This window comes from Mastomys coucha, unplaced genomic scaffold, assembly GCF_008632895.1.
Source record: "Mastomys coucha isolate ucsf_1 unplaced genomic scaffold, UCSF_Mcou_1 pScaffold5, whole genome shotgun sequence".
Classification (NCBI taxonomy): Eukaryota; Metazoa; Chordata; class Mammalia; order Rodentia; family Muridae; genus Mastomys; species Mastomys coucha.
The window spans coordinates 25,815,042-25,833,016 of record NW_022196911.1 but is presented as its reverse complement, the minus strand read 5'-3'; the positions used below and the strand labels follow the sequence as shown (position 1 = coordinate 25,833,016).

The 17,975-nt window shown below is 46.4% G+C and overlaps 1 protein-coding gene across 3 annotated transcripts in view; it reads left to right on the top strand.

Moving 5' to 3' along the window:
* Positions 1-17,975, top strand: part of Rab11fip3 (RAB11 family interacting protein 3) — an 82,976-nt gene that overhangs the window by 52,264 nt on the left and 12,737 nt on the right. For 2 of the 3 annotated variants that reach the window (XM_031354578.1, XM_031354579.1), the window contains 4 exons: positions 3,134-3,345; positions 5,563-5,712; positions 10,612-10,647; positions 14,991-15,084. In XM_031354578.1, the coding sequence (XP_031210438.1) occupies positions 3,134-3,345; positions 5,563-5,712; positions 10,612-10,647; positions 14,991-15,084 (492 nt within the window). Of the gene's footprint in view, positions 1-3,133; positions 3,346-5,562; positions 5,713-7,152; positions 7,288-10,611; positions 10,648-14,990; positions 15,085-17,975 lie in introns of all 3 variants that reach the window. The other variant, XM_031354577.1, reaches the window with a different exon arrangement.

Genomic DNA, 17,975 nt, shown 5'->3' with positions numbered 1-17,975 from the left:
ATATCTGTAAAAAAAAGCCCACTGTGGGTTTGCTTTTTAAAAAGCAGCCTCAAACTGGGGGTGGTCATGCACACCTTTAATCCCAGCATAGAGGAAGCAAGCAGATCTCTGTGAGTTTGAGGCCAGCCTGGTCTACAAAGTGAGTTCCAAGACAGCCAGAGCTACATAGAGAAATCCTGTCTCAAAAAACAAAACAAACGAAAAACCTGCTGCTTCAAGCTGGAGCAGTGGCACAGCGGTTAGCAGTTCTTGTTGCTGCTGCAGAGGATCTGGGTTCAATTCCCAGCACTCATATGGGGGATTATACCCGTACACAAACCCAGCTCTGGAAGAAACAGCAAGCATACATTTTATTCACAGGCATACATGAAGGCAAAACATTTATTCACAAAAAACAAAAGTGTGAGTCTAAAATTTTTAAAAGCTACCTCAAGATTCGCATTCTATTATAAGCAAAAACCTACTCTGAGGTCTTTGTAAGGTCCTGCCAGGTTAACGCCTGGGCCTTGTCCAGCTCACAGGTTGGGGCACATGGGTTTTGCATGCCCATGTACTGTAAGATCTATACCTTGGTGCTGGCCAGGGACTCTTATGGGGCCATACTTGTGAATCAGGGTCAGCAATCTACAACATTTTTGAACAAGTTTTTGCTTACTACTAAAAAACCATGTCTAGTCTTTGTTTGTTTGTTTAGTGCCTGGGTAAGTGACTATGGGCCTCCTGTCATGGACCACCAGGAGCTTATACTTGTCCACCATTTCCTGTCAATGCCAGGCCATTGACAGATGCTGGTGCCAATCTACTATTCTAGCCTCTCTGAACTAACTTCTGCAGAATGGAGTTCTGGCCTGCCTTATACTGGAGAGAGCAGCTTAGATGCATGGGCAAAACAGAACTGGACTGTAGAGGTCACTTGTAAACATGGGGTATCACTATTATCAGCTTGGCAGCATGGACTAATTATGTAGCCCAGACTGGATTTGAACTCAGGGAGACTACCTGTCTGTGTCTCTCCAGTGCTGGGATTAAATGCGTGTACTACTGTTGACTGACTTTGGTTAGATTTTAGCTTGGCTGCTTTCTACACGTTACTTAATATTGGTAGATTTGTGTCCTTCCGAGTCCTAGGTACTTGTTTCTCGCAGTCTTGTTTCTCAACTTACTCTGAGAAGGAATGATGAAGATGACCCATATATCCCCGGAATGCTCATGATGAGTATTTATAGCTCCCTTTGTGGTTGAAGATCTGAGTCATGTGTCTGTTAGTGGTGGTCAGGACTAGAGCTGGCTTCTCGCCAACGTAGCAGTCTTCCGAGGGGCTTGAGGCTCAGGTGGACGCTGTTGGCCTCACCTTCCTCGGGGACAAAGGGCATCTTTTTCCTGCTAGAGCTGCAGATTTTCTGAACTCCTGTTTGCAGTTGTTAACCTCAGAAGCTTCTGAGTATGAGGTGGCAGACTTATTCTAACTTGCAACTTCATTGTAATTAAAATTGAAATTATAAGTAGAAACTACCATCTTTCATCCTTTTAAGCTCATTAGTATTATTTAAATTCTGACTGCCTGTCATAAGTTGGGCCTTGTGTTAGGTTCTGTCTGAAAGGGGAAAACAGACGCTGAACTATCAAAGTTGGCTAGCTGACTCTTTAATAAGCATTAGAAGTTAGACCTTGACTTCACCTTTAAAGCAGTAGCCTGGCTGGATGTGGTGGTGCATGCCTTAAATCCCTGCATTCATGAAGCAGAGACAAGTGGATTTCTGGGTTCCCGGACAACCTGGCCTAAATAGGTTTATTCCTGTTCTAGGACAGCCAGGGATAAACAGAGAAACCCTATCTCAAAACAAAACAAAAACAAACAAAAAAACAGCAGTAGTCTAAACATGTCAAATAGCTGTTGTTGGTGATATCTTAATTTGGTCTTTATTAGAGTTTTGTTTATATATTGGGATTTTTGAGGGTTTCTTTGTGTAGTCCTTGCTGTCTTGGAACTGTAAACCAGGCTGGATTATGTAGATCTGCCTGCCTTTGCCCCCTCAGCACTGGGATTAAAGGCATGCACCACCACCACCATCTAGCACATTTTTATGTTACTAATTTTATATGAGTTTATGGTGGTGGCGTACCACAATGTGTGTGTGTAGGTCGGGAACAATTTGTGGGGGTCGGTTTTCCTTCTACCATGTGTGTCTTGGGGATTGAACTCAGATCATCAGGCTTGCTGGCTGGTGCCTTATCCTCAGTGAGCTCCATCCTGCCAGCTGGCGAAGTAGTAATTTTAAATAGCATAGTCTTACGCTGTTGTGTGTTAATTCCTTGGCTATACGTAACATGCTGGAAGCCACAGACAAGTGGTTCTGCTGGGACATTTGCCGCTCGGGGATGCTTCGTATCTTTGGATGTGTGATGATTCAAATGATTGCAGAATGACTATAATTCTGGTTTTGTTTTTGAGACAGGGTTTCTCTGTGTAGCCCTGGCAGTCCTGGAACTCACTCTGTAGACCAGGCTGGCCTCAAACTCAGAAATCCGCCTGCCTCTGCCTCCCAAGTGTGGGGATTAAAGGCGTGTGCCACCACTGCCCGGCTATACTTCTGATTTTTGAGACAAGATTTTTCCATTGAGCCCAGGCTGTCCTTGAACTCATGGTCTTCCGCATGCCAAGAGTACAGGCTGGTATCACCGTGCCCACCTATATGTATAGGTTTGTCTTTTTTTTTTCCTTTTTTTTTTTTTTCATTTTAAAAATAAGAGGTTGACCGGGGGGGTGGGGTGGTGCATGCCTTTCATCCCAGTAATCCCAGCACTTGGGAGGCAGAGGCAGGTGGATTTCTGAGTTCAAGGCCAACCTGGTCTTCAGAGTGAGATCCAGGACAGCCAGGGCTATACAGAGAAACCCTGTCTCGAAAACCAAAAAAAAAAAAAAAAAAAAAAAAGAGGCTGAAGGTGCAGCTAAATGGCAGAACACATAGGGCATCTGAGTCTCTCTCTCACAGTCACACACACACACACCGAATTCTGATTTATAAGCTAGTGTTAATGTTTAGGGATGTGGTGGTTATTTTTGCTGTTTTGTGTCCTCTCTGCAGTGTAGCTTCCATAGCTGCCCAGCCTAACTGTTGGTTCTCTCTCTTAGGCTAACGAGGTGACAGACAGTGCATATATGGGGTCTGAGAGCACCTACAGTGAGTGTGAGACCTTCACAGATGAGGACACCAGCACCCTGGTGCACCCCGAGCTGCAGCCTGAAGGGGACGCGGACAGTGCTGGTGGCTCGGGGGTGCCCTCTGAGTGCCTGGACACCATGGAGGAGCCTGACCATGGTGCATTGCTGTTGCTGCCAGGCAGGTCTGTACTCACACTGTGTGTAGATATGTGTGCATGTCCTTATGGAGTCCCCATTCTGTGCTGTCTGACCCATTTGCAGCATCCTGCTGTCTCTGTGAAGCTGCACCTGTGTAGTTTCATCCAGCTGATACCCACTTATGAGATGAATACTTCTCCTGCTGGGACTCTCTTGGATGTAATGTCTTAATGACTAGCTGTAGAAACAGGAATTATAAGAGATAAACCTTAACTTAGTCTTCTGACATTTTTAAGTACTGTTCTTTTTTTTAAAATAGGGTCTTGAATATCCTAGGCTGACCTTGAACTTGCTCTGTGTTCAAGGATGATACTGTGTTTCTGATCTTTTTTGAGGGATGGAATTATAGGTGCGTACCATGACAACCAGTTTTATGCAGTATAGGGGATCAAATTCAAGTCTTGGTGTGTGCTACACAAGCACTTGAACAAACAAAAAAGAATTATTTTAAATTGTGTGTGTGTGTGTGTGTGTGTGTGTGTGTGCACGTGCATGCATGAACTCACGCCAGTATGTACATGTGAGTACAGGTGCTTGCGAAGGCTTACAGGGAGTATAGGATCCCCTGGAACCAGAGTTGCAGACACTGTGAGCTGCCATGTGGGCTCTCTCTCTAGAACTGCAGTCGGCTTTCTGAGCCATCATCCAGGTCCAAAAGCTAGCGCTCATATTCAGAAGCACTCTTAACAACTGAGCTATGTCCTCAGCCCATTAGCCCAATTAAAATATTACTACTATTACTACTACTATTATTATTAGTTTTTTTGAGACAGGGTTTCTCTGTGTAGCCCTGGCTGTCCTGGAACTTGATCTGTAAATCAGGCTGGCTTTGAACTCAGAGGTCTGCCTGCATCTCTCTCCCAAGTGCTGGCATTAAATGTGTCTATCACCACCGCAGGGCAAAATCACTTTTTTAAACAGGATCTCATTATGTGTATGTGTCTCTGGCTGTCATGAAATTCACTGTGCAGACTGGTTTTAGACTCACAGAGATCTGTTTGCCTCTGCCTCCCAAATACTGGGACTAAAGGAATACACTACCATGCCTGGTCCATTACCACAATCTTCAGGTCAGAGCTGGAGGACATAATACTCACATATCTTTGTAACTCTCTGCATCAGCCACATACAGACATAATAAATAAAAATATCATTTCAAAGTTAAAAATTGACTGGTATGGTGGTATACATGTTTAATTCTAGTACTCATGGTATAGAAGCAGGTAGGTCTTTGTGAGTTTGAGGGAAGCCTGGGTTACATCTTGAGTTGCAGGCCAGCCAAGAGCTACATGGTGAGACCCTCTCTCAAAACAACAATAATAACAACACTTTAAAAGGTTGACTGCTTAATGTGCACAAGTTCACAGCCCCAACACTAAAAAAAAAAAAAAAAAAAAAAAAAAAAAGTTACTGAAAGACTTAATTATTTATATGTGAATTTTTTTTTGTTTTATTTTTTTGTTTGTTTGTTTTGGTTTTTTGAGACAGAGACAAGATTTCTTGGTGTAGCCCTGACTGTCCTGGAACTTGCTCTCTAGACTAGGCTGGCCTCGAACTCACAGAGATCTGCCTGCTTCTGCCTCCCAAGTGCTGGTGTTAAAAAAGGCTTGCACCACCATCACCCAGTGCAAGTTGTTCTATTTCTTTAGACCTTCGTTGATCCAAGAAGGGAATATGCAGGTAAGAAGGTCAGCTGTGACAGTGTGTGATCCTACTCTTTTACTGATGTCCAGCTGCTAAGACTAGCCACGTATGTGAGTTTCATGGCTGTCATACTGAAAGCCACAACCCTGTTGGAGCACTGTAGTCTGAGCCAGAGGGCACAAGCCCTTCTGACTCTACTGACAGCTCTTAGCAAGATCTGTCACTTTACTGTCTCCCTTATCCCAGATGAGCAGCCCCTTTGTCCTGGAGCTCACTCTGTAGACCAGGCTGGCCTCGAACTCAGAAATCTGCCTGCCTCTACCTCACAAGTGCTGGGATTAAAGGCGTGTGCCATCACCGTCTGGCTCATACCTGTTATTAAATGGCTTAAGTAGCAGTTCACTTCTTGGAAATGGATCTCAGCTGTCCCTGCTTCTGTTGTTTTAGCAGTGTGGCCCCTGCAGTGAAGGGGCTCAGACCTGTGGCTGCTCAATCGCACGCATCCCATCAGGTGCCTGTGGCTGGGACTCAGAATTGCTTCTGTCTGTCTCTTGTAGATCCCGCCCCCACAGCCAAGGTGTCGTCATGGTGATTGGCAGTGAGGAACATTTTGAAGATTATGGTGAGGGCAGTGAGGCGGAGCTGTCCCCAGAGACCCTCTGTAATGGGGAGCTGGACTGCGAGGACCCTGCTTTCCTCACCCCCAGGTGACACCTTGCACTGTTGATGATCCACTCCCTCTCTACACCTAGTAATGGGGAAACGCCTCTGCTGGGCCTATGCTGGTCTGGAGGCTTGCTTTGTTGATGCTGTATAGCTAAAACCATGTGGAGAAGTTCTGAGCCTGTCTCAGAGTGAAGGCTAGCTGAGAGCCCCTTGTCTGTCACTCACTGATCACTCTATGGCCTGTGGCTGGCTTTGAGGGGCACTGTAGAATCCTAAGCCAGGCTCTGTCATGTACTAATATTGCCCAAGTTTTCTGAAAAGTTCTAGCTTTAAGTAAACTAAGCTGTGGTATCTAGCAGGCAAGATGAAGTTGCTCACTTTCTCCTAAGTTGTGCCTCAGGACGTTGACTTGTATACTCGCTTGTCTGAAGACCCAGATAGTTCCTCCTGAGCATTCCATCTAAGGAAACCACTGCCTCTCTGGGCCTGGCTAGACAACTCTTCCGTATTGCCAACATCTCCTATTTGCTTTCATGTTCCTGATTTTGTGATCAGCTTGGTTACACAACACAGACATATGGAATCAATGCTAGGAGGGCCATCTGTAAGCCACACCTGGGCCCTCGTGCACATATGCCATCTCAAAAGTGCACTGGCTGTGAAGTGGGCTATCTGCGTGTATCCTGGGTGCTCAGTCCTCCTGCAAGGAGTCTAGGGACTTTGAGCTGCAAGTAGTGGACTTATTCCAGAACTTGGCATTTCTGCATCCATGGGGCAGTCTTTCCTGTTTGTGAAGTTTGCCTCAGCTCCTGCCTGGTGTTTTCTGTCTGAATTGTAACTTCCACTCTACATATATATTTTATATATTCCTTTCTATTGTTCTTTAAATTGAACTTCCAGATTAGCTTCCCATAGCCTGTCCTAGCTAGGGCCCTACCCTAGGCATGAGGTTCCCCACCTGACTTGAGTGCCTAGAATAGATGCATCATGATAGTGCACTAAGAGCTTGTTGAATTAGAATCATGGGAGTTCAGCCCCAGCATCTCCAGAAGGTTGACAGAATCCCAAGTTAGCACAGATCTCAAAAGCACTAGTCTGCCAATGCACCTTTTGTTTGTTTGTTTGAGACAGTAATATCATCTCAAAATAACAACAGAAACCCAGCAAATAAACTCCCCTGGAGACACACTTTGATGTCACATTCAGGTGACTTCCACAGGGGAGAAGGCTGTGGATACATTACTTTCCTGTTAAGTGTTTCCTTATGTTTTAGCTCTCACTGCCCAGCAGGGGGCATGTGTCCAGCTGGTGGGTGTCCAGGCTCCTCAGGTGATGTGAGCATGCGCTCACCCAAGAGCACAGCTAGCACTGTGGACAGTTCATTCTCTTCCTATGCTTCTGACTTTCACCTCTTCCCTTGTGCCTGGCAAAGATAACCTAACTAGGCCTCCTTTCTCCTGATTGGCCCTCTGTCTTTCTAGCTCCAATCCTCTTGCCTCAAAGCTGTGCAACGTCCTCACTGACGAGGCCTTTGAGTTTTACTGTAGCCAATGCCACAAACAGATCAACCGCCTTGAGGATCTGTCTGCCCGCCTGACTGATCTTGAGATGAATAGGTAACGTGGAGGACCTAGTCTTACCCTTTGCTGTCAAGAGACTCCCACTGCAGTGCTTTGCATTCCTGGGTGTGGTCCAGGGTGCTCCTGCTCTGGCACCTCTTCTAGCAAGGCACTCTGACATTGGGACTCTACCTGCGGCCCAGCTATCCCTGCATGCCTTGATCCAGCTTGCTGCCTATGACCCTTCTCCTCTATGCATGTGGTAACCATGTTGGCTGCTATCCCTGTAGGAGGAAACAATCTGACACATGAAAGAGGGTACTCCAGCATTTTACAAAAATCATTCACAGGAACCAGACCTGGGGAATTTAAAGATGAGTTTTTGAAATCAAATTTGTTGCTGGGAGGTGGTGGCACACACGTTTAATCCAGCAGAGGCAAGCAGATCTCTGAGTTTGAGGCCAGACTAGTCTACAGAGTGAGTTCCAAGACAGCCAGGGCTACACAGAGAAAACCTGTCTTGAAAAAAAAAGCCAGAATTCGTAAGTAGTTCATTTTCTGAAATGCTAGTTTAGTCATGTTCACCTATGAACCTGGGGGCCTCCAGCTCTGTAGGGTGGATGTACATTGAATTCAGAGGGACTTAGCATTGCTACCTTCCACCTCATGCCTGCCACTCCTCTGCCTGGTCTCCTGTGCACTTCTCATCTCTGCCCTTTGTCCCACTGTCTCTGTGACCAGGCCCAGCACTCCAGCCCAGTTTCCCTTGCTGGATCTTTGCAACTTCACAAACTAATAGGAAACATCTTTGGGTTCTTTGTTCTCCTCAACATTAGCCAGATGTCATTTGCACAGTGTGAAGAGGGATATGCCCTCGGCTAGGGAACTTTTAGGAGAAAGGCTGTATGTGACGCTACCGATAGCATCCCCTGCTAAGCAAAGGTGGCAAGTGACCACACAGGCTCCTGTTGGGCAGCTGTTACGGCAGAAAGCCAGAGCATCCTGGGAGTGGAGAATGCTTGGAGGTCTCTTAGAGACTGCTCTTTGTCTGCCCTGCCATTGCAGGGCTCTAGCCAGCTGGAACTATACCTCTGTCCTGTTCCAGCTCCTGTCATGGTATTCGTGACATGTTACCCGAAGCATCACAAAGCTAGAGGCTTTTAGCCAATACCCAGTGAAGTAGGATCTTGGCCAGTTGGGAAAGATCAGAGGGAACCTGGTAGGGTCCTGGTCAGAAAGCCAGTAGTATTATTTGAGAGCATGTTTTGGCAAGACTTGAAAATAAAAATCCAGTCTCTGGTGATCCCAGAAACCCTTCCGGTTCCCAGTGTAGAGCACACAGGCTCTCCCCTGCTACATGTTCAGTGCTAGGAAGGTGCCAGCTCTGTTCTTCCTGCTGGTAAACCACCCTACTATTGATGAGTGGATTTTAGTTACAGATATGTTGTGAAATAAGATACATGTGAGGGCTGGTGAGATGGCTCAGCAGGAAAGAGCACTGACTGTTCTTCCGAAGGTCCTGAGTTCAAATCCCAGCAACCACATGGTGGCTCACAACCATCTGTAATGAGATCTGACGGCCTCTTCTGGTGTGTCTGAAGACAGCTAAAGTGTACTTACATATAACAATAAATAAATCTTTAAAAAAGGGGGGGGACTGGTGAGATGGCTCAGTGGGCAAGAGCACCAACTGCCCTTCCAAAGGTCGTGAGTTCAAATCCCAGCAACCACATGGTGCCTCACAACCACCCGTAAAATGAAATCTGATGCCCTCTTCTGGTGGTCTGAAGTCAGCTACCGTATACTCATTTATAATAATAAATAAATCTTAAAAAAAGAAGAAGAAGAAGAAGATACATGTGTTGTCTCAGTCACTGAAGATTTTTCCAGTGCTGAAAACCTGCCTGGAAGATGGTGATGATCATGCCAGTTAGGCCTTGTGGGGCTGGGTCAGACCAGTATATGGCTCAGCATGACTAGTAGAACCTCTCCCGGTAAAGGCTCTGCAGGTGTAGAGAGCCTTTAACCTTAGTTAGAACATAGCTAGTGCTAATACCTGAATACTAGTGAAAGAGCTGAGTCGTGCCTCCTGGCCTTCATGGATTGTCTCAGCATAAATTTCATGAATTCACATCGAACAGGAAGGGCCACATAGCACTCTTGTGGCTGCTGTGTTCTTCAGGTACCTGGGAGCATCAGTCAAAACGATCCACTTTATAGAAACCAAGCAGTCTGATTTACTCAGAGGTATATTTTAAAAATTGTAAACTGTTGTGGGATTTGCTGATAGTTACACAGAACAATCTGTTCTAATTGTTCACGGAGTGTCCGTGATTCTAAGACAAACAGCACATTTGTCCAGTGCTACTCAGGAATCCAGTCAGGAGGGGGAGCCAAACAGTGGCTGCTCAGGGACTGCGCCGTGACGGTAGGTGCACAGGTTGCCTGCCAGTGCGGTGACAAGAATTCTGAGGAGCAGGAATAGCAAGCAGCACCAAAGGGGTCCAAATCCCACTACCACCCTTCAGCAGTCTGCAGCCCCGTCGAAATGGCCCAGCTGAGCCTTCTGTAGGCGCCATGCTATCAGCATCATCTCGTCTCTCCAGTGCCCTCTATTGGCAGAATATAGAATCACAAATGAAAATGGATCCCAGCAGTGTGGATCCCAGCAGTGTAGATCCCAGAGCCACCACAAAGGATGATTCTGAACCCAGCTGAAGTGATAAAGGGATGACTTGTGCAGCATGCACCACTCCAGGTAGATTGCCTGCCTGGCATTTGAAAGAGGAAGAGGAAGCTGTGAGCTGAAACAGGTGGTTCTTGTGCCTGAACACATGCCCACAGCTTCAGAAGGGAGGCTACGCTCTGATTGACTCAGAGTCAGAAGAGGCATGTTCAGCCTGTTCTTGCTGCTCCAGGTGGCCCATGTTACTGCTGTGGGACAGCTCCAGGAAGGGTTTCTAAATCCCCACCCTATAGGTATTTGCAATGTGAAGTTTCAGGACCCAGGTCAAAACGATTACACACTCTCCTATCACAGGAGGGCCTGTGTGATAGCCAGTCAATTGGGATAATGGCTTTAGAAGCACTTGGGGACATGACAGTGGCCAATGATGTGGAGCCAGGTGCAGTCAGCTGCTGGGTTTCAGCATTGGGCTTGGTTTCTTTTGAGGGCTTGGGCTGAGATTTAGTGAGGACCTTTGTAAAAGGTGTCGTGCATGTCCTCTGTCTTGCAGAGTGGGTATTCTGTGCATGCAGCTTGCTGGGGCAAGGGGCTGCGTGCCTGTGCCCTGCTATCTCCCCAGCCCAAGCTTCCTGTTTCCTCCTGTCCTTCGGTCAGTTCCCTGACACTATTTTCCTGTTTGTTTGGTTTTTGCACAGCCCAGCCAAGCAGCTCTCCAGCAGGAAGGTGGCAAGGTAAGCAGAACCTCGGTTATTTGCTGAAAATCTTGTGAAATATACTTGTAGTCATAGATTCTGAACAACATTTTAGAAAATACTCTTTTTTAGGTTTGGTTTATTTTTTGTTTTTAATTCAAACTTTCAAGTTACATTTCATGGTTTGGGATAGAAAGCAATTGAGGGGAGTGGTTGTGGAACAGATTTCTAGGGCTGGGGCTTTTGGATTTGGATCTGAGGCTCATAGCAACTTCTCCTGTTCCCTTTCCCTTACACACTCTCGGCAAGGTCTGGAACAGGCAGCAGTCTCCCTGTGTCTGCTGTAGGAGTCAGTCTCTTAGAACTGGCTTTGTGTGGCCGCCTGCCCAACATGTGGTCTTGCCAGCCCAGTGGCTAACATGGAGAGGAGAGAGGATGGGGAATAGGTCTTGATAGAGTTTTGGTTTTTGTTTTTTGGGGGAGGGGGATTGTTTTGGTGTTTTGTGTGATTTTTGTTGTTGTTGTTGTTTTGTTTTGTTTTGTCTTGTTTTGTTTGCTTGTTTTGAAGCCAGGACAGGGTTTCTCTTTGTAGTCCTGGCTGTCCCGGAACTCACTCGGTAGACCAGGCTGGCTTGCAACTTAAGAGATCCACCTGCCTCTGCCTCCCAAGTGCTCGGATTAAAGGGATGCACCACCACCTTGTAGCTAGCTCTTGCTAGAGTCTTAAGGGCCAGCTTTTGTTTTTGGAGTTTGGCTGCTGTCATCTCCCTGCTGTAGAAGGTGAGTTGTGCTTCTGCACCATAGCTGGCTCCTGAACAGTCTTCACTGAAATCCTTGTCACTTGAAATCAGGGTCTAAGACTCTTGATATCCTTTTTTTTTTTTTTTCCGTTTTTCGAGACAAGGTTTCTTTGTGTAGCCCTGGCTGTCCTAGAACGTAGTCTGTAGACCAGGCTGGCCTCAAACTCAGAAATCTGCCTGCCTCTGCCTCCCAAGTGTCAAGTGCTGGATTAAAGGTGTGCGCCACCACTGCCTGGCTCTGACACCCTTCTTAAGGCCAGGCTCAGGTATACTGTGTTTCCTTCTAAGACAAGTTGCTGCTGGGTCTATGGTTACCACTATGTTGTTCTGCTATCTTCTGAGTCTATCCAGTCTCCACTGGCCAGCCTTCTCATGGGGCTACGGGGGAGTATTCCCTCCTGTTTGTACAGGGTATCTCCTGGCTTCACAACTAGGGTCCTGGCATGTCTCCCTACACCTTGTGAATTTGCTTCAGAGATTGAGTCAACAGCTCCCTGCCCCAGTCTTATTGTTTTGTGTATCTTCCTGTGGCTTCCCGAGAAGGAAGGGACCTGGGGTAAGCCATGTGTGGGAGTGTCCTTTGGGTGATCTGTGTTAAGGTCAGGCTTTCCTTAGATTTTTCTGGAGTCACTAGTCACAGCCTTTGGTACTTCTTTCTTTATGGCTTCTCTCTCTCTCTCTGGAAGCTTTTAAGATGTTGCCTTTGCTTCAGAAGATCATAATGTTAGCTTGTTTGTTTATCTACAGCTATAATCACAACTACTTGGAAGGTTGAGGCACGAGATTCAACTTAGCTGCTATTTCAAAATTTTACAAAAATTCTGGGAATATAGCTGAGTGATAACGTGCATGCCTAACACTTATGGGTGGGCCTTAGGTTCATTCCCTAAACCATTCAAAACAAAAAAAAAGGAAAGGAAACCAAAAGCTAATACATTTCATGAGTCTTGTTGCAAAGCCTCTTTCTCATTAGTTATGAGGAGCACAGCAGAGGTCAGCTTACTGACCTGGATGCTTCACTAGAGACGCTTTGCTAGAAATTGTCTTGCTGTGCCTTTATGTCCCCTCATCCTGGAGCGGTGGCTTCTTGGCAGCTTGGGGTCTGGAAGAAACAGGCAGTATCTACACTTGACCTCTTCAGGAAGGGACTGCACTATAGGAATGCCATGGTCACCCGGTGGTACTTATAGATCAGTAAGGAATGGCTTGGCTACCCTGCTCACCTCATCCTGAGCAAACAGTGCCTGGAGGAACTGCCACATGAGCTCAACCTCCCATGCTAAGTTGCTGACAGGGCAGCTGTTGGGCATTGTGTCTAGAGACAAAGAGTCAGAGGCCTGAGAAGGGTGGGCAGTGCAGTCCGATCCTTTGAAATAGCCTCAGAATTTAGTTTTCTTGACAGATGTGTTCGTTACAACAAAACTCAGCTTCCACGTTTATAGTTAATTTATGAATAAGAAATACATCCTGCAGTGTACCTGCAGAATGTCAAAGCATATATGAAGATTTTATAAGCTATTGTGCTCTTAATTCTTCCCCAGAATATTCAGGAAACACAGAATGGCTGCCTTGTAATTCACTTTTAGAATGGCCAGCCCTTTATGTCTTGTGGCAGTGTCCAGCTCTGACTCTTTGACCATGAAGCTATTCCCTCTCTGCCCCTATCTGTAGAAATGGAATAGGGCCTCTCCTTGAGGCATCTGGCATAGAGTTGCCCTAGTGGGATTTACAGCAGAGATTTATTTCTACCTCCTTGGGCAAAATGTGGGTCTTTGAGAGTCCCAGAACCTCATGTTCCTCTTGGTGGCCACAGTCCTGTCTCCTGGGGTTCTTGAGTAGAATTGGTGAAGGAGAGTCCCTCTTCTTGCTGGGGATTAAATAAGCTATACTCCCTATGCGAGACAAGCTCAGCTTTGGCAAGAGGGCCACGTGTTCTTAGAGCCAGCACGTTCCCCTATCCTGAGATAGGCCCAGGGCTTGGCCCTTGCCCAGAGTGTCCTCTAGGGTCTAGGGTGGGCAGTTTCTTGTCCTGGGTGTGGCATCAGATTGAGGGCAAGGTCCTGTTTAAGAGCAGTGACTGAGAACATACTGTTGGTCAGCACTCCTTTGAGGATCTGAGGATACACAGAGCAGACTCTAGAAGTAAGTGATTCTCCCAGTGCGCTGCATGGGTTTATAACTTCAGAGCACAGGAGCTTTCTTCCTTTTCAGGTAAAACATTCTTGGAGGGCGGGGGGTAGGTGGAAGGAAATGTACAAGCTCAGTCAGTGAGAAACAGCCTCATTCACTGATAAGGCCAAGCGGCCACAGCTGAATCCTCAGTCTGCCGCCTCCTTCCAAAATACCCATGTTGAAACCTCACTGAAACTCTTTACTTGCTTGCAAATTGTCCCCTATTTCATAAGAGAAGGCTCAGTGAGCTTGAATGCTTTATCGGGGTCACACAGATGTGAATGTCAGGCTGTCAGCTTTAGAGCCTGGCCCCAAGTGTGGGACAAACTCGGCACACAGCTTTGCCACTGCCTCTGTACAAGTGTTCTGAAGGGTGTGTGAGCTGCTGCTAACTTAGCCTTAGCAGCTAAACAAGTTAGTCTGAACCATAAGCAGGTTCTGGTGGCATAGCCATAAGCATCTGGTGGCCCCTGCCAAGAACACCACAAGCCATCCTTGCTGTTATGTGAGACTTCAGGGCTGGTATCTGGACCCAGCTGGTCAGCACCTTTGTCCAGTGGCACTGGTATCCTAGAGGACTATGGACTTGGTTCTTACTAGTTCAACTGGATCTAGGTCTACCTATGACCCACAGTATGATCTGAGTGACTCGTGGGATTCGTTGCACCCTTGGGACCCTTAACTGTCAGTAGTACCACAGAGAACACACTGGAAAGCCAGTGTCAAGAATGTATGGAGAAACTGGGTATGATGGTGCAGACCTTTAGTACTAGCAGAGGCAGGTGGAGCTCTGAATTTGAGGCCAGCCTGGTCTACATGTTGAGTTCCAAACTAACCAGCCAACATATACAAGGCAAGATGTATCTCAGAACAGAAAGAAACAAAATGTCTGTAGAGCTGGCAGAGTGGCCCACTGCAGTCATAGGACTAACGCAGCAAGTTATGTTAAAAAGCCAAAATGCCCTCATCTCAACAAAACAAAAATTCACACATGTACGTGTACTGTACAAGAGTCAAGCTCCTCAATTAATGTTTGATGGACCTCTCGTGGACTGGATATTGTTTCATACCATGGTGAGGAATGATGTGTTTTATTGCACTCTGGTCCAAAGTACCCTGTTGGTGCCCACAGCTGACAGGGAAAGACGTGCTGTCAGGCTCCAAAGGGTGCAGGGAGGACCCAGGCTACAGAAGGCAGTCTGCTTGTTCCCGGCCTCTTGGTAAAGGCGTCTGGCCCAGGGACACCCCTTAGTGGTGCTTTGATCAGGAGAACACTGCCCCCCAGGAGTGAGGGCTTGTGCTCCTGATGCTAGCCTCTTCCGTTCAGAGGGACTTGGAAGTACTCTTGTGTGAAGAGCCTGTTGTTTGTCTTTTCCCATTATTCCCTCTGCTGTTGGTTCTTTTCTGTAGGTATCTGCACCAGTCGGGGACTCTGACTATGGAGGCCCTGGAGGACCCTCCTCCAGAGCCTGTGGAGTGCCCAGAGGAGGACATTGCTGACAAGGTAGGTGCTATGTAGCATGTGCTGAGCATGTGCTGAACGCTGGGAAGAGGTGAACGGAAGTATCACCAGAGCACAGTGGGGCTGAGGACCTGTCCCCTGTGTGCTCTGGTAGGTGGCGGGTGATGCTTAGCAACACCCGGTCTCATTCTCACACTTGAGTATTGTTGGGACAGCACAGCCTAAGGAGCAGTGGTGTTGTCTAGCTAATTAGATCCTCTGTTCAGTCCTGGTTCCCTCAAACGCTTATGTTATAGAAGGGACATTTCATAGGATTTGAGCACAGCAAGCCATGTATAGAACTAAACAGTAGCCATTTTATTATATTTTATTATTGTGTGTATATATGTGTGGTTACACTAATGCACACACATGTGTGGCAGACCTAGGAGAACAAGAGTGAACTATCTTTCCAGACTGTCATTTGTTCCTGTGCTAGATTGGGCCCGGAAATATGAGTCATTTCAGGGGTCACCAAGGACAGATGCTGATTACAGAGCCTTCCTTGGCGCTTTTAGTTTCAGAGGGTAGAGTCCATGACCATCACAAGTGGGAGCTTGGCAGCAGGCAGGCTGGTATGGCATTGGAGCAGCAACTGAGAGCTCACATCTTTAACCATCATGAGGCAGAGTGAGCTAACTAGGACTGGTTGGGGGTTTTGAAAACTCAAAGCCTGCCTCCAGTACACACTTCCTCCAACAAGACCACACCTCCTCTTCCTTCCCAGACAGTTCCTTCAGCTCAGGACCCGACCATTCAGATACACACACTTATGGGGGCTGTTCTCACTTCAGCCACTGCATATGGCCCATAATTTTGTGGCCATACATACATCATCAAGTGTATCTTTCACAGTCTCAACATAGTTTAAAAGTCCTAAGTCTCTGAGTCTCAAGGTAATCTCTTAATTGTAACTGTAAGTAAACTCAAAAAGGAAATTACATGGGCTGGAGAGATGGCTCAGCGGTTAAGAGCACTTACTGTTCTTCCAGAAGTCCTGAGTTCAGTTTCCAGGAACCACATGGTAGATCACACCATCTGTAATGAGATCTGATGCCCTCTTCTACTGTATCTAAAGACAGCTACAGTGTACTCATAAAATAAATAAATCTTTAAAAAAAAGAGAGAGAGAGAGAGAAATTACGTGCTTCCAGCATGCAGTACACAGAATATATTCCACTTCAAAAGATGGGGATAGGGGCACAGTGAGGAAATACTGAACCAATGGAAGACCAAAACCTAGCAGGGCAAACTTCAAATCTTGTAGTTTTGTGTCCACTGTTAAAGGGCAGATGTGGCTCCACCCTTCCAGCTTTGCTGACTGTAACACACTTCTCTCTCTTGGTTTGATTCCACTCCTTGTGTGCAGCTCTCCCTAGGGCAGACATCTCATGGCTCTGGCATCTCCAGTATCTTGGAGTCTCTAACAGATCCAGTCTTCACTTTCACAGCTTCTTGCGATGGCCTCCCTGAGACCCGGGCGCGCGCGCACGCACACACACACACACACACACACACACACACACACACACCATGACCAAGGCAACTTAGAGAAGACAGATATTACTTGGGATTTACAGATTCAGAGAGACTGGAGTCCATCACCATCATGGAAGGGAGCATGGCAGCAGGCAGATAGGAGCAGCACTAGAGTGTAGCAGCTGAGCGCTCACATTGTAAGACACAGCCATGAGGCAGAGAGAACACTGGAAAGGGTCGGGCTCCAGTGACACACCTCCTCCAATCCTTCCCAGTTTCATCAACTGGGGACCAACTCTAGCTGTCTTAGTCAGGGTTTTATAGGGGAAAAGATCTTACAGAATGAATTTATATATTATAAATTATATATACACACACACACATATATGTGTGTGTACAGAGAGAAAGAGACAGACACACAGAGACACAGACAGACGAACAGACAGGCGGACAGAGAGATGGGGATTTATTAGAATAGTTTATAGGCTGTGGTCCAGCTTGCCCAACAATGGCCATGCACCAATGAAAGGTCCAAAGAATCTAGTAGTTGTTCAGTCCACAAGGTTGGGTATTGCATCTGCTCTCTAGTATCAGCCACAATCCTGAAAAAAAAAGGGGGGGGCTCTGGCGCCAGTGAAGGAATGGACTTACCAGTGAGAGTGAGAGCAGCAGGCAGAGAGCAAGCGCTTTCTTCCATGTCCTGTATATAAGCTGCCAGCAGGTGTGGCCCAAGTTAAAGGTGGTCTTCCCACTTCAAATTATTTAATTAAGAAAAAGAAATCCCTCAGGCTGGAGAGATGGCTCAGCCATTCAAGGCTACCCTCGCAACCAAAGTATAAGGAAAATCCCTTCCTAAACTTGAGAGGCAGAGGCAAGTAGATCTTAGATTTTGAAGCCAGCCTGGTCTACAGGTTCCAGGACAAAAGGGCTACACAGAGAAAATCTGTCTCGAGGGGAAAAAACATTCCTCGTAGGTGTAGCCAACCACTTGGGTTTTATTTTAATTCCAGATTTAGTTAAGGTGACAACCAAGAATAGCCATGACAATTCTGCAACTTGTCATCTTGACAGTCATATCCCTTCATGTTGTGTTTAATTGCCAAATGAAAACAATAACCAGGTAATAATTACACCTAACATCATAAAACAATCCCACATACAATCCCAAGTAGGTTGCAATGTCCCTTGAAAGACATTCTGTTAGTATCTCAAATTTAAATATGATAGCCATTGATATTCTCTTAATTGGTGTTATTTTTCATGACAAAGAAATTGAGGAAAGAAAACAGAAATATCTGTACAAACTCATTCGTAACAAAATAGGATAGAAACACTCTTGTTTTATCCCAGCACTTGGGAGACAGAGGCAGGTGGATTTCTGAGTTTGAGGTCAACCTGGTCTACAGAGTGAGTTC